This window comes from Nematolebias whitei, chromosome 19 (genome assembly GCF_014905685.2).
Source record: "Nematolebias whitei isolate Nwh7 chromosome 19, NemWhi1, whole genome shotgun sequence".
Classification (NCBI taxonomy): Eukaryota; Metazoa; Chordata; class Actinopteri; order Cyprinodontiformes; family Rivulidae; genus Nematolebias; species Nematolebias whitei.
In genome coordinates, this window is record NC_056516.1 from 24,713,070 (window position 1) to 24,728,383 (window position 15,314).

Genomic DNA, 15,314 nt, shown 5'->3' on the forward strand with positions numbered 1-15,314 from the left:
TGGATGTACCAGAGCGAGATAAAAGCCATCGGGTGAGGGTACGAGTGCATGCTAATCATAATGGTTTCTTTGACATGTAGTCTTTTACAAGAGGTCGGGAGGTTATGGGAGGAAAAAGGGGAGAAAAGGCAAAAGCTGAAAGCTTGGAAAAATAAGTCTTACATTTCAGGAAGCATATCTGCAACACAATCAGGCGCCGACTTAAGACTTTTTTTTTTTTTAAGAGGAAACAAAAAGCTAGGACCTCCAAAAACCTCCAAGGCCTCTTGTGTATTTATTGTCCTCAATGTACTTTGTATAAAAAATATCAATTAAAATGATTTTCAGATTAAAACAAAAAATAACTGCAGTGATTTTATGTGTAGAAAAAAAAAGTACATTTTTGTAACATTTTAAACTAAAGCTGAAACACTCGTGTTTAAACAGCTGATTGAAGGTCAAGGGTTGCTCCTCACATGACGGCAGCACAAAATGTAAAGCAACAACTTTCATACTCCTCTTTATGCAGACACCATGCATTCATTAAGAGGACAAGAGTCTGGACAAATTAGAAAATTGTTCCTTGTAAGAAACAAAACGTGGTCTCACCTTGAGTGACTCGTTCATCTCTGTAATTTCAATCCAAATGGAAGAGCCCGATCATATTGACAGTGATTATCCTGCGTGTGTCTGCCTCCATGCCTGTGCAGAAGCAGCACGGCCTTGTTCTGTATTCTGAACACATGTTCAATCAGCACCAGGGCTTTGTGGATTCTAATCTCACACTTGGTGATCTGGAGATCTTCGCGAGGCGGTGGTTTGTGCACTGGAATGTGAGTAAAGTGTTTGCCTGAATGTGACGGGAGCTGCAGCAGCAGATTTACATTTTTCTATTAATGGGGGCGCAAAACAAAAACCGTGCAGAATACGATTAACGGTGCTCAGTCTCTACTGTAGTTTGCACTAGAGCTCAGAGGAGGCGCTTCTTTTTAACATTTTCTTCTGAATAAAAACAGTGAAGCAGAACTTAGAAAATAGGTTCCTTTGTGCTTTTAAAATTCGCTCTTTTGGTTTAAAGAAAAAGTGTTTACATATAAAAGAATATCATTTAACTAAAGTTTTAATTCACTGTTTAAACTGATGACATTATGAAAACATTTAAACGACTAATAAGACAGAAAACATTATCTCAAATAAAGCTCCTGTCACCATGTTGCATAAGAAGTACAAAAGATAAAGGATGAAGCCAAACTGCTCAACAACTTTCTTCTTCAGCCGTTTGGATTTTCATTTGCGCACGTTAAATCTCGTGTTGGTGGTTTTCCATGTTCCCATCTTGTCCGTAGACAAAACAGAGTCCCAAAAGGTTTTGGTCCACCTTCCAAACGTTTCTTAATCCATGTCCACATCGAGGTTGATCTCGGTGCTCAGGTTGAGGTAGAAGAAGGCGTAAACGCAGAGCACGAAGAGCAGAATGGCTGCGACGACCAGGAATGCATCCTGAAACACAAACCGTAAGAATCATGTGATTTTCGTAATCGCCATGTCTTCTAAATTCATAACATGTTCTAAACCAGGGGTGTGCAATCCTGGTCCTCGAGAGCCACTATGCTGCACGACTTACTCGTTTTGCTGCTCCAGCACGCCTGATTCAACCGTTGAATTACCTCTTCATTTTCTGCAGAAACCCAAAACTCACCCATTGAGTCAAATCAGGTGTGCTGGAGCAGAAATCTCTGAAACCTGCAGGACAGCGGCCCTCCAGGACCAGGTCTGGACACTCCTGTCTCTTGCTCAGAGAGTTTTTAGGTTTTTCTCAAAATGATGTAACAGATTGATTTGCTTAAACAAATCCAGCTGTTGTAAAATCAGTCATCAAACATTAGACACAAACTCAGACTAACTAGAGAAACTGAATTTCCTATGAAATTGCAGTGTGAATGCTTGTTGCAGAAGAACTTGCTGAAAAACAGCTAAAATCAGCTAAAATCAAGCTGAAATATAGCTGAAATGGATGAACAGGTCTATCTTAGCAGAAGAAAGCAGAAAGAACACATATTTGCTGAATTGGGTTTAAATAAGCAGAGAATAGCACAAAAATGAGGAAATTAGCTAAGAAAACAGATGAAATTAGCAAAAACTAAAAAAATAGCTGACTGTAAAAACTTCTAGAAGGAAGCGAAATGAGCTGAAATGAACTCCAAGAATGTGGAATTAGCTGAAAAACTGAATAGTAGCTGGAATAGTCGAAAAGGCTGAAACTAGCGCAAATAGGCTGAAATTAGCGGAGAGAAGGTAATTTGGCTGAGTCGTAGAAATTACCACAAAAAACTTGAATTTATCTGAAAACGGCTGAAATTAGATAGGAAATGCTAAAATGGTAGCTGAAAAATGTAGAACAAGCTTAAATTAGCAAAGGAAAGCAGAAAGAACACACGTTTGCTGAAAGAAGCAGAAATGAGAACAAAAAAGTATAAATGATCCGAAAAAAGCCAAAAATAAAAAAAGGCTGAAAAGTAGCTAAAAAGGCAGAAAGAAGCTTAAATTACAAGTAGGAAGTGGAGAGAGCACATTGTTGCTGAATTAGTCTAAACAAAGTTGAAATGAGTGGAAAAAATGTGAAAATAGCTGAAAAAGCAGAAAAAGCTGAAACTTTTTGAAAATCAAAATCAAATCAAAATCAAAATTTGCACAAGGAAGTTGAAAGAAGCTGAACCAGAACAAAAATGTACAAGGAGCAGTAAAAGGTTTGACCTAAAGATTTGAAGGATGTAAAATGAGCTCGATTCATTTCGTATGAGAAAAAAAAAAAAAAGTCAGAAAAGACAAAATATTTCAAAGTTGCACCAATACCAAAAGTCAAAGCAGGGAAAGAGCTGAACGTTTTGATTTATGATTTGTTGAAATAGCTTGAAAAGTGTGGGACGAAAATCGCGCCGAAAAAGGTATGGAAGATAAATGGATCCCAGCAGTGAATCCTTCATGAACATTCACACAACTAATGCAACCAAAATCCAACTGGCAGCCATTTTATTATGTGGTTGGAAGCTGCATATTGAAATGCATTTCCTCTTTTCTCTGAGACGCTTTAAAAACAGTGGGGGTTGTTTCAGCGAAGGCTAATCTGGTCAGTGGCATCCAGCTAAATGCACCCAAATCCTCCTGTGATTTTAGTCTGTAGAAGTTTTTCTCTTGAACTATGGCCAGCAGGTTTACAGAGCTTCACATGCACAAACATTCAAACACCGAACACAAGAAAATCAAAAACATCACACGCAATGTGTGCTTTACATCCCAAAAAGTGACAGCTGAAAGCCTCCAAACAAGACCCAAGGAGTACGTTCTCATTTCTACTTTTAATAGGCAGCTTTTAGGGCTCCCAACATTTTTCAGTGCCTTTTGTACTGAACATAGACTAAATTAAAAGGGACTCAGTTTGGTTAGTGTCTGCCTACAATAAGCAGGAAGAAAAATAAATTAAAGTGTTGAAATTTGTATTCTGATTGTGTCTGATCACAGCAAATGATCTGTTTATGTGTGAATAATTTATTCATACTCATTTATACTCATTTTCCACATGATTGCCGACAAACAAATTTTGAGTCAAGACTTTCAGTCAACATTTACCTCAGTTCCTGATAAGTGCGTGCTTCTCTGAAAAATTGAACTTCAGTGTAAGAACTTCAGATTTTATTTGATGCAACTGTTAGTGTTGCAGATTAATATCAAGTTATAGTATATTTCTAGTTAGAACAATATATTTTTGTTTTTCTTTTAGTATTCAAACAGATATTTAGTGGTTTACTACAGTCTTTTCTGGTTTTTCTCTCAGTCTTGCTAAGATTGAGCTGGTTTGACTTTCACTGAACGGCTGCAAAATAACTTATGGGTAAACAGGATTTTTATTTAATCATTTTTGCAGTCCAAATATTCTTTTGTTATAAATTTACGACTTTTTAATTTCAGTAAATCAGAAAATACCCTTTTAACCTGATGTTTTGAATTTTTAATTTCTCAATCATTTTCCGATGCACGATATTATCGGCACGGTTTCGTCCGATATTAGCGATAAAGTTAAATATCGGCCACTCCATCAAAATAACTCACCAATATAAAAGGCGCTGTTTATGTATGACAAAGACCATGCAGAATACTGTAGTATTTTAATCCCACAGCAGAGAAAGCTATGTAGTAGTCTCTAAGTAGGTCTAGGAAGAAAAAAAAATTGGTATTTGTATCGGTTATCGTCAAATAAGTTTTAACATATTGGCATATCGGCCAAAAATCCAATATTGTGCACCTCTATTTTCTCATGTTTTTTTTCCTCACTCCAGCAGAAAACAGAAGCTGGAGACCGATGGACGTCTAAAACAGATGTTTTAAAACAAAGCCGTGTTTGTGTGGAAACTGTTTCGGACTCTTTAAAGTAAAACAAGCCAACTCGGCGGGAGTTCTGTTTCTGATGCGTCCGTCTGCGCTATAATGACACAAACACTCCGCTGCTTCCAGGGATTCTCTGCAGGAAACCATCACATGTTGAAAAGAACGTAAGAGAAGGTGACAGGCGATGATAAATACAGAACACAGCTTTTATAAATAGTGGAAAGGCTGTAGATAATAATTCCATTAAATCAAGATATGGCTTACAGTTGCTCTTTCTAAAATAAATTGTCAGTATTTATTTAGGGTTTGTAAAATTTGGACTAATGTAGGAAGCAGAACAAGGCATTCAAATTATACAAATACCTCTTGGTGTCTCCAGTTAATATATTTTGTTATTTCAGTCTAAAAATTATTTCAGAATGACTAATAAACTGTTTGTTTTTTTATCAGAAATAAGAGCATTAAGAACAATGAATTTAAACAAAAAACAAACTTTTTTTCTTTTTCACATAAGTGTTTCGCAATTACAAAAAAATAATAAAACCGTTTTTCTAATAAAACTTGAGAAAGCAAACTGATTTCACAAAACAAGATCTTCTGCCGGAGCTTTTTGAACTTTACGTTTGGTCAGCGTGACCAGTTAACACGGTTCTATAAATTAGCGATACATTTTACACACCACGTGTTTTTTATTTAGTTTAAGCTTTCTGGTGAGTTCATAAAATCTAAATTGTGTCCAGATGTTTGCATCGAAAACACACCATGTGTTTTCACACAGTCGCTGCAGATTTCTGCTTTCCTCTGCCGTATCTGCCAACATGTCACAGTAACGTTAGCACAACATTCCACCCACAATGCAGCAAAACAAGAGCCATGTGAAACTATTATTCTTCAACTTTACCGGAGCCGAATCTTCCAGGCTGGAACTGTAAACTTTTTGCATCAATGTAGAAAATAAAAATCAACAAACAAGACTCATTTGTTGCGGGTTGCAAACTAGTTAATCTTGAAATAAGTAATAAGCACAATCATTTATAATTTATGTATAAATTATTTGCAAAATAACTCTGCTTTTATCCCAGCTGATCATATTAGACTAAAGCTGTTGGGTTCATTCTAAAAGATCGCTGTCAGATATCCTTATGTGAAGACAGAATATATTACCGCACTTGCTGCCGTAAACGCTGCATTGCCATATAAGTCGCATCAGTCCAAATATGTCTAATAAAGTAAAAAAAATAAATAAATATGTTGCTTCGCCGTATACATCGCATCTATTATGTATCGCCGCTGACCACCTGGAAATGTGGGCCGGTGTTGTGCCAAAAATCGATTGGCTGCCAAATGGCGGCCACGGGAGCATGCACAGGAGGACTTTAACAAGAATTTAATAAACAATTATTTGTTTGCTTGAAATTAGGGGGTGCACCGATTTATCGGCCCCGATTTCCTTAATTTTGAGAAATCGGAAATCGGCCGATACTTGCACGAGAAACCGATTTTACCGATTTTTTTTTTTTTTTTAGTTTTAACAACAATTGTCTAAACTTCATTTATATTTCAGAGCACTACCTCATGGCCAGTTAAAACAAGTTTATATTGTTTCTAGGATATTGTTCAAGGGTATGTTTTTCAATAAAATAAGATTGAAAATTGAAGGTGCATTGTGACCTTATAACACCTGACGGTGTCGATTATAAATCAAAATCGGTATCGACCAAAATCGGAATCGGCAGGTCAGACTTTTTAGAAATCGGTGATCGTCCAGAAAACTGCAATCGTGCACCCCTACTTGAAACTATATCAAAGGTGTGTCTCAGTTGAATGTTTCCTTAATAAATGCACTTCAATGGTCAAATCAGCTGCATTTCGCCTGGGCGGCGCAGCAAAATGCAGCTGATTTGACGTTTGCTCCAGGAGTTCTGGAGCAAACGGTATTACGGTATTTTTAGGACTGCAAAATATTAGACAAACTTTTGAAGACAATATCAATAGTGATAAAAGTCATATTTTCCTCACTCCTCACCTTCTCTTTTGTCATCAACATCTAAACCAGTGCATGAAGGCCAGTCAGTCTGTTAATTTAAACATAACAATTTTGATTTATTGCAGTCCAAGCAGACCTTCGTGATACCAATATTCTCACTCATATTGTGATGATAATAAATTTGCTATTTATTGCGCAGCCCTTTTGGTTACCTTAGTGTAGCCAAATGTGCTCCTCTGTTTCAGGCCACTTGTCTATTTTAGGTAACAATAATCTTAATTCAATTCAATTCAATAATACTTTATTAATCACAGAGGGAAATTATTTGTTGTTGTAACTCGTTATCCTCATTTCATTAAAAGATGTTATAGACACTGATGGCTGTAGGCAGGAAGGATCTCTTGTAAAGCTCCACCCCACAGTGGATCCTAAGAAACTGGCTGCAGATACCGTCCGATCCGTCCACCCAGACTCAGCTAGCCTCTTGGTTCCCCTCGGGCTGTAGGACCGTCCAAATGCTGGACAGAACTCCTCCCAGAGTGATGACCGCTCCTCCCAGCAGTCTGCTGAGCTCCTCGTCGCTGTGGACAGCCAACTGTAAGTGCCGAGGGACGATCTTGTCCTTCCACTGCCATGAGCCGTGTCTCCCGCCAGCTCCAGGATCCCAGTGGCCAGGCACTCGAGCACAGCTGGTAGGCAGATGAGAATGCATCCACAGAACATCCTTTTCAACTCACTTGAGATTTTGGGCTGTAGTTGAGATATTATTTGAGCTTTGAGATGTTAATCAGCTGCTGTTGTTTGTAGAAAACTGCCTTGTTGCCATGGTTACGCATCATAACAAATGTCCAAAACTAAAAAAGCTTCAGTAAAAATCCTTCCAGCTGCACAGCATCTTCCAGCTGCACAGTATCCGATACCAGAGGAAACAATCATCCGAAAAAAAAAACGTGACCCACATCCAGAAAAAGAGGAATTAAAGTTTCCAAAAGCAAAATCTCAAAATGAAAGCAACAGAGCTGCTCCAACATGCAGCCACCTTGAGCGGCGCAACTCTAGAACAATTGATGGAATTAATTAATTAATGGAAAATTTACATTTTATTTTTGTGCTGTGAGACTGTGATGTTGCATCCACACCTTTTAGGATGTTTTATTAGCTTCAACTATTTTTCTAATCAGCATTCAGCTCATTTTGTGCATGTCTAATTAGTTTTAAAGGCTAATAAGCAAAACCTTTAATTCAAAATCTCAGTCTTAATTTCTTCCATTCGTCACCACTCTTCTGGGGACTGAGACTTTGAATATTACTACGGTACTTGGAAAATCTGATTGACCGTTAAGTCTTACATCCAGCAGGTTATAAACACTGAAGTTAACGGATTTTGTAGAATGTCTTGTTTCTTTTAAAACAGAAACTTGTATCTGATGGGTGACAAACTAATAGAACATTAACGCCCTTCATCTGGTCTAAAATGGAGCATTCCTTACAAAACTATAAAACTCATACTCGTACTTTGTAGTCTCATGTTGCTGCTTTGTCTTTTGGTAGATTAAAACATTGTCAAGATATTCACAAAACCTACTTTTGGCCAACATATGCACTCTGTATGGACTGTGCTTCAAGCTCATACGGCATTTGGGAAAATAATGCAATGTATGATGTTGAGCTTTAATTTTCTCAATAAATGAGGGTCTAAACAAATAAGTAATAATAATAATAATAATAACAACAACACCTTCCAGTATCGAATTTGAGCGCCAGATGTTGGATGACCAAAGAACTCAACTTTACCTGCACTCTTCTCAGTTCACCGGGAAACTTTCTTCAACAAAAAAAAAATGGCCTATTTTTACAATGATTTTCTATTGGTTGATTGTCAAACAAAACTGAGGCTTTCCAACAAAGTGGTATTCAAGTTGAAAATGGGAATTTGGAGCACTTGTTCATAATGCAGTGCTCACACGATTACAATCTTCATCAGCTGGAGTTTCATTAGGGGCACTCAGAGTATTGAACAATGCCAGTAATTCTTTATCAAGAGAACTCATTAGCTGCAAACTTTCTAATCAACACCAGAGCTTGGAGGGCTTTAAGAGAGTGCAGAGTACAGTCTGATTGAAGGTTATTAAAAAAAAAAATGGTTTGAATTTAGGAATACAATCCAGGAAAAGTTAGTCACAACGTGAAGTCGCCGCAGATGTTTAGCATTTAATCCTCTACTACGAATGTTTTTTTATATACACAATTAGATTAAAAGGAGGAGGTGCGCAAGTCAAGACTAAAACAGACAGCACAAAAAAAACAAAAATAATAAAAAAAATATATAAAAACATGACATTTTAACTTAATTATAAGTTCAATAATGTTCAAATGTAACAAGCTCACAACAGGCGGAATACAAATTCAACCCGTCGGCAAAACTGCAAAAAAAAAAAAACGAGCAAAAATGAAAGAGGAAAAAAAAAACAATACAACCACCAAGAGATAAGGATTAGCACAAATGAGGGGTGGTGGGGGGGCTAACAATAATAATAATAATGCCTCTCAAACTCAGACGATGGGGGTGACAATTAAAAGGCGTCGGCATGCACGTATCTGTGTGCTCGTTGTAGCGCCTCGTCATCAGCAGCGCTGGTCTTCATTAGCCTCGGCCCACATTTATCTCTACCCAGCAGCCTCCAAACAGCTTAGAGTCGCTGCTTAATTGGAAAACTTTTAAATTTCATGCACTCTAGTTTCATATATTAACCGCCAGGCTTCCACCGCTTGATTTACTTTTCTATTTCGACTGGGCCTCAGAGAAGGAAAAAAAAAAAAAAAAGAGAAGCGTTATCAAATCACAGACGCTTGATTGTTTCGGCTTGTTTTCTTGTGTTTTTCCAGGCAGCTTTGAAAATAGAACAAAGGGAGGTTCTCGCTGTTGTGTCGACGGCGTCACGAGGAAAACGTTTTGCTCCAGACAAACCAAGAGAATTTCCCCGAATCTGCTGAAACAAAAGGAGACGCAACACTGCAGTTCAGCACCCCCCCCCCCCCCCACACACACACACACACACTTCTTTATGAGAACAGCTGGTTACAGTAACTTGTCTATGAAAACAAGCTGGAGGGGTTTTGCTGCAAACACTTGAGTTGCAGAAAGCACCTGCACTTGATTGAGATCATTGTTTTCGAGGAGAGTAGCCCACTGTGTTGACTCTCGCCTTGTTTCGCATACACATCTGTGTGCTTGCACACATGCACACACTCTCAGACACGAGCGCGCAGCCTCTCTTGGCCGCATTTTGATGGAGACCTCTGGATGTGGGCCCAAGCACATCATCCTCTTCATCATGTTGCTCTCGGCAGCTTCAACAGACTCAGCATGCGGGGAGCCCAGGCCCCGTCGCCCTGGCGACGAGCCACATCTCAGCAGACGTCCCCTCATCTGGTCTGATTTTTGTTCTCCTCCTGGGTTTGTTTGTGCGAGTGTGTGTGGGCATGTGTACATCAATCTGTGTGCCCCTATGTGTTTGTGGCTGAATGTGGACACACACAAGCTGCAAGAGACTCGCTGCCGCCACGATGCGTCTGATCTTTACGAGTGAAAAGAACTCGGGAGGTTTCTTTTAGGGAGTATTTTCTGTATAATCTTTTTACTGCTTTGTGAGAGATACTGGATCATTTTTGAAATCATTATACTGAATTTTATAAAACGTTGTGAATAATTACAAAACAAATGACACTCTCACAACTGTGACGTAATGGACCAACACAGCGTCTGCAATATTGGGATGTGTCAACCCTGAGCTGCGAGGCGAAGCTCTCCGCTTACTGGTCGCTCTACATTCCTACCCTCAACTATGGTCAAAAACTCTGGGTACTGACCAAAAGAACGAAATTGCAGTTGAAATGAGTTTAGGGGTAGAGCAGCTGGACTCGCCCTAACAGTGTGAAGTTCAGTTGAGAGCGACTCGACACAGAGCCGCTGCTCCTCCACATGAAGTTGAGGTGGTTTGTGTATCTAAGGATGCCCCCTGGACGCCTCCCTAAAGAGGTTTAATAGACATGTCCAACTCGAAGGAGACCCCACGGAAGACGCAGAACACAATGGTGGGACTATGTATCTTGGCTGGCCTGGAAACACCTCGGAATCCTACTGGAAGAGCTGGGAGAGGTGGCTGGGGAAAGAGAAGTCTGGACCATGCTGCTCAAGCTGCTGCTCTCGCAGCCCGACTCCAGAACAAGCGGAAGACAATAAATGGAAATGGTACTTGTTTCTATTTGTTCATTTGAATATAGCAAGATAGTGGAAATTAAATCCATCCATCCTAGTTATGGCGCTAAGTCACATTATAAATTGTCTCGGGGCACTGTATAAAAACATTCACATACATAAAAACACCAATTAGTACAAATTCGCTATCTAAAGAAGCAGATTGTGTTGAATCTTCACTTCGTCGCAGTCTCCCATCCTGAGCAAGCACAAAGGCAACAGTGGAAAGGAAAAACTCCCTTTTAACAGGAAGAAACCTCCAGCAGAACCGGGCTCAGGACGAGCGGCCATCTGCTTCGACCATCTGGGTTTGAGCGGAACAGGAAGGAGAAACAAACGACACAGGTTCACAGCTGGTCCAGATGTACTTTCTATTGGAAGAAATACTAAAAAAACATATTCAGGATATAAATATTTACAAACATAGAGTAGAGCAAGTACAGACAGCAGCAGAGTGAGGAAATAAGGGCAATTTGTCCTCCAGCAGTCTAAGCCCATAGCAGCATAACTAAGGGATTGCTCAGGAAACCCAACCGACCCGACATGATGGCATTGTATATTTGACTACATTTCAAAAGGCTGCATCAACATTACAAGTGTGTGTTGGAAATGGAGTGCACTCAAAGGAAATTTCAAACACCTGAAAAGAGTGGAATAAAAAAAAAAGGGTGGCAGATAAACTAGTTAGCAGATGCTACAGCTCAACTTTTATCCAGGTTTTTACCAAAGTATCCCTCATGGTTTACAGTGGGGACTTTGTTGTTGTTTTTTTTTTTAATATTTTATTTTTAGTAAAGGCCTTGCAATAATTGCAATGAGTGTAATAATTGTCAAAAATAAGGTACCACACTGGATTGAAAAGTGTTGTGTCCACGGTTAAACTCCTTGATAACAGAACTTTTGTTGCCTCTCATAATCCAACTCCCCTTCTATCTTCAACAAATAAGGAGAAAAACACACACACAAAAAATAAACAAATCACGTCCTACAATCACAAATGACAGATGGAACATACCCAGAGTCATCATCTGTACAATACACCCTCTGCCAAATCTTTAAGCAACCCCCCCACCATCACCAACAACAACTTTCCAGGCTCGGCAGCTAAATAAGACTGAGGCAAAACTGAGCAGAAGTGAACAGAAGGCTAGCGTGCCAATTAGACCAGGCAGGAGGCTTGCTTCCTGCGCTGCAAGAGAAAGTGCTGGAGCTGCTTTGAAGGTTCTGCTCCTTCTCCAGGCGATCTGAGAAGAGACTGCAGACAGTCCTTCCTGCCAGTTTCTTCCTCTCTGCTGTCATGACCTAATACCACCCACTGTTCGATAGAGCTGCAGACTTATTTGAGCAACCAGATATAGCCTCAGTAAAATTGGAGTATCATTAGCGATACGATTTTTTTCCTCATTTTTTTTGGTGAATTTTTATAATTGGTTGTTGTTGTGGAGAGCAGAAGTTCCTCCACGCTGTTGCTTTTTCCGATCAAGGTCTCCTGCCTTTTCTCTGTCAACTTATCCAGACTGTCCGGTTGCTAGGCCCCGAGACAGCCCAGGCAGCTGCCACATTCTCCATGCCTGCGCGTCTGCTGGCCGTTCTTAGACGCCATCTGCATCTCAACCAGGAATGACGCAAAAAGGAGAGAGGAGCTTTACGCATACAGCCACACACCTACATCCCCAAACTTGACTCGTGCAAACCAAATGGATGCTCTCAGCCCAAAGTTTAAAAGCGCAGAGACGCTTTCTAAAATCATCACAGGGTGGTGTTATGTGGAAAAATTGCACTTTTTCAACTTTACATCATGCTAAAAAAAGGACCTGATGGAAAAGCAAGCATGACCAAATATCCATTACATTTGGGATGAATTTCAATCAAACTCTAGGCCAAGAGGTCCAAGTCAGTTTAATATCCTCGTCCCAGAGGTATTTTAATCCGCCCCTCTGAAAATTCCCCTCGTCTTGGGCATGAAAACATAAATTATTCATGACCAGTATCAATATTTCAAGATATGGACTAATCTAATTGGATTAAAGACGTGTTTAATGAGGCCTTCCGTGTCTAAGAGATGCATATTTTAAAACCTGACCATTTCACCCAGAGCTTAATCATCGTTGCAATTTGCTCATTTTCTGCGCACGAGAGAAGGGAAGCCTTTGGGGGTTTATGTACCGTATTGTAAAAAGAACAACTTTTTATTGGGCTGAAAGAAAACAAATGTGCAAAAACACGCATAAAAACACCCAACTAAACTCGTGTTCATTATATTTCCTTGTAATTTACTCGTATAAAAAAAGCAAATATTCACAGAAGACATGATTCTATCTGCTATTTTAAAAAAAACCTATTGCCGTAGATGCAAATTTTGTGCAACTTTTTCTTAGTTTAATTAGAAAGCTAAACATCAACAGCTGGTTGCTTTTGGAACGATAAACCAAAAAGCATTTATCTTTGCCTGCAGAGCAGCTTCTAATCACTGCAGTGTGACAAAACAACACGCTTAACTCTTATTTCAAACCAAGTGCAACTCATGACTCGTGTTTCTTCCCCTTTTCCCCTCCATCTTAGTTTTCCTCCCATCATCTTTTCTGGTTTCCATTTCTTTGTTTTTTTTTTTGTTTTTTTTTTTACAATTAAAACAAAGTATACTAGTCCCTCGTTTATCGCGGGGGATCCGTAACCTGACGACCCACGATAATTGAAAAACCGTGAAGTAGGAATAGTAGTACAAGTAGTAAGTAGTACCTTATTTTAGTATATACATATATATATATATATATATATATATAGATGTTTTAAACCCTTCGCACAGTCTTGCAACATTTTAAACAATGTTTCTAAATGCTCTAAAAGAGCAGAATGTCATGATTTCAGCTCCCTGCCTCCTCTGCTCTTTGCCACCTGCAAGTGCTCTTGGCCACGCCCACTCCTCCGCTCTGAACGGAGAACAGCTGATCAGCTGCAGCAGGAAGTTTATCCTGCAGTAAGGGCTGCACAAATGTGCAGCAGGTGCTAAGTAATTTAAAATGATGTATTTCAAATTTTAAAAATCCATACCGATGGTGCGGCTCATCCATCAATCAGCCAATTGTGTGTCATGTCCAATCTTATTTTGAAAAACCGCGATAGAGCGAGTCCACGATAAATGAACTGCGAAGTAGCGAGGGACTACTGTAATGCATTATTGTCTGCAGACACAATGCATTATTGTATTTTCCTTCCCATGCAGGACACTATAATTTCTTTCACAGCTTCTAATGCTGTCTGGAACCACCTCGTGTAATTATAGGTAAATCTGCTGTAAATCATATTAGCCCCAAAAGAGCTACAGTTAGTTCCCAAAGTAACACTGCTAAGTGTCTATGATATTAAAAATGAGAGAGAGAGAGACTCTCAAACATGCAGTCAGACTGACAAATGGAGAAAAGAAAAAGAGTTGGCAGACAGACAAGCAGAATCACGGATGAGCCAAGACGGGCTGACTCAAGTAATCCTGAGTACAGACCACTCACCCTGAATCCAGAAGAACTCTTCTTTGCTTCAGCTTTCAGTCGCGTTGCCTTTAGGACAGGCTTTGTCTTCTTGTAGTCCTGTTTACCTGCAATAATAAAAGAAATGTGAGAAAACTACATGCCGTTCAAAAATATCACCCATAGGCGTTCAGCTCATCTCAACACAGAAAAATTGCTCTGGTGTTTGACAATGGCGTGCACCACTCTTTGGATGATTGGATGAATAAGCATTTTAATTACTTTATTCATCGAACGCCGGTGGGGAGAATGCCTCACTTTATGAGGGTGGTAAATAACAAATGTACAAATATGCAAGCGGCTGCAAAGCTTAAAACCAACCACTTCATCCAGTGTAAACCTGTAAACCATTAAACAAATAACCTGTAGCTTTTGAATACAGCTTATTTCAGAGTGGTGCTCTTATTAAACAACAAAATAAAAGCATATTCCCATTTTTACCAAAAAAGGCTAACAGTTTTGTTTTTATTTCCTATAAGTCCACAGTAGCAGTCCTGTGTTTAAAATGACAATAAACAAACTGAATCATAGAAGGGGAACACTAAAACTTCAGAACTTCTACCGTCACGTTTGTCCACAAGTCGCAGTCGGTAAAATACAATAAATCTTTTCTGGCCTGAGCTCACCTGTGCAGCTTACTCGACCCCCCATGGGATCAATTTCCAAGAGTGAGACTTGTGAGCAAACTTGCCACCTGGCAAAGCGAGTGAGAGCGTGCTTAACATGAGGCAGAGCCGGCTGTCTCTGTCTAATTAGAAACAGCACACTGCAGGAAAGGGAACTTTGCTAACAATAGGGTGAAATGTATAATAGCCTGCTGAGAAGTGTGTTTGTGAAAGAGAGGTCGCTCTGCTTCTTCAACCTTTGTAACAGTTTTACTCTTAAAGGTGGAGGAAGAGAAGTGATTATTGTGAATTGTCAATTCAGGGTTTATTGCTGATATGTGTAAATGAAAATTTTGTTTTAGAAATCACAATAAACAACATTTTTTAATTTTTTTTTTTTTTTACATAAAATCGATTAGGTTTTAACCAGATGTGCGGTACAGAATATCTCTTGGGTCTTAAAATAACTAGATGTTGTTGACTTCAAAAATCTGAACTAAAACATGACAAATACATGTAGATCTATAATATTTTGTTAAGAGGCCTTTGTTTTTTTGGAACTGCTGATGAGTAAAGGT

General features: G+C 39.2%; 1 protein-coding gene across 1 annotated transcript; it reads right to left on the reverse strand.

The window, feature by feature from the left end:
- Positions 1 to 480: 480 nt before the first annotated feature.
- triqk (triple QxxK/R motif containing) lies at positions 481 to 14,782 on the reverse strand. Its single transcript, XM_037693686.1, has 3 exons — positions 14,758 to 14,782; positions 14,114 to 14,199; positions 481 to 1,479 (listed from the first exon to the last, which is right to left on the reverse strand). The coding sequence occupies exons 1-3, from the start codon at positions 14,780 to 14,782 to the stop codon at positions 1,372 to 1,374; spliced, it is 219 nt and encodes a 72-aa protein (XP_037549614.1). The 3' UTR covers positions 481 to 1,371.
- Positions 14,783 to 15,314: the final 532 nt, after the last annotated feature.

Excerpts from the sequence above, each read along its gene's own strand:
- triqk (XM_037693686.1), bottom strand. The coding sequence starts at position 14,782 with ATGGGGGGTCGAGTAAGCTGCACAG. Across the intron at positions 14,200-14,757 it reads GGGTCGAGTAAGCTGCACAG|GTAAACAGGACTACAAGAAG; the intron begins GTGAGCTCAGGC and ends TTATTATTGCAG. Across the intron at positions 1,480-14,113 it reads AGAGTTCTTCTGGATTCAGG|GATGCATTCCTGGTCGTCGC; the intron begins GTGAGTGGTCTG and ends TTTGTGTTTCAG.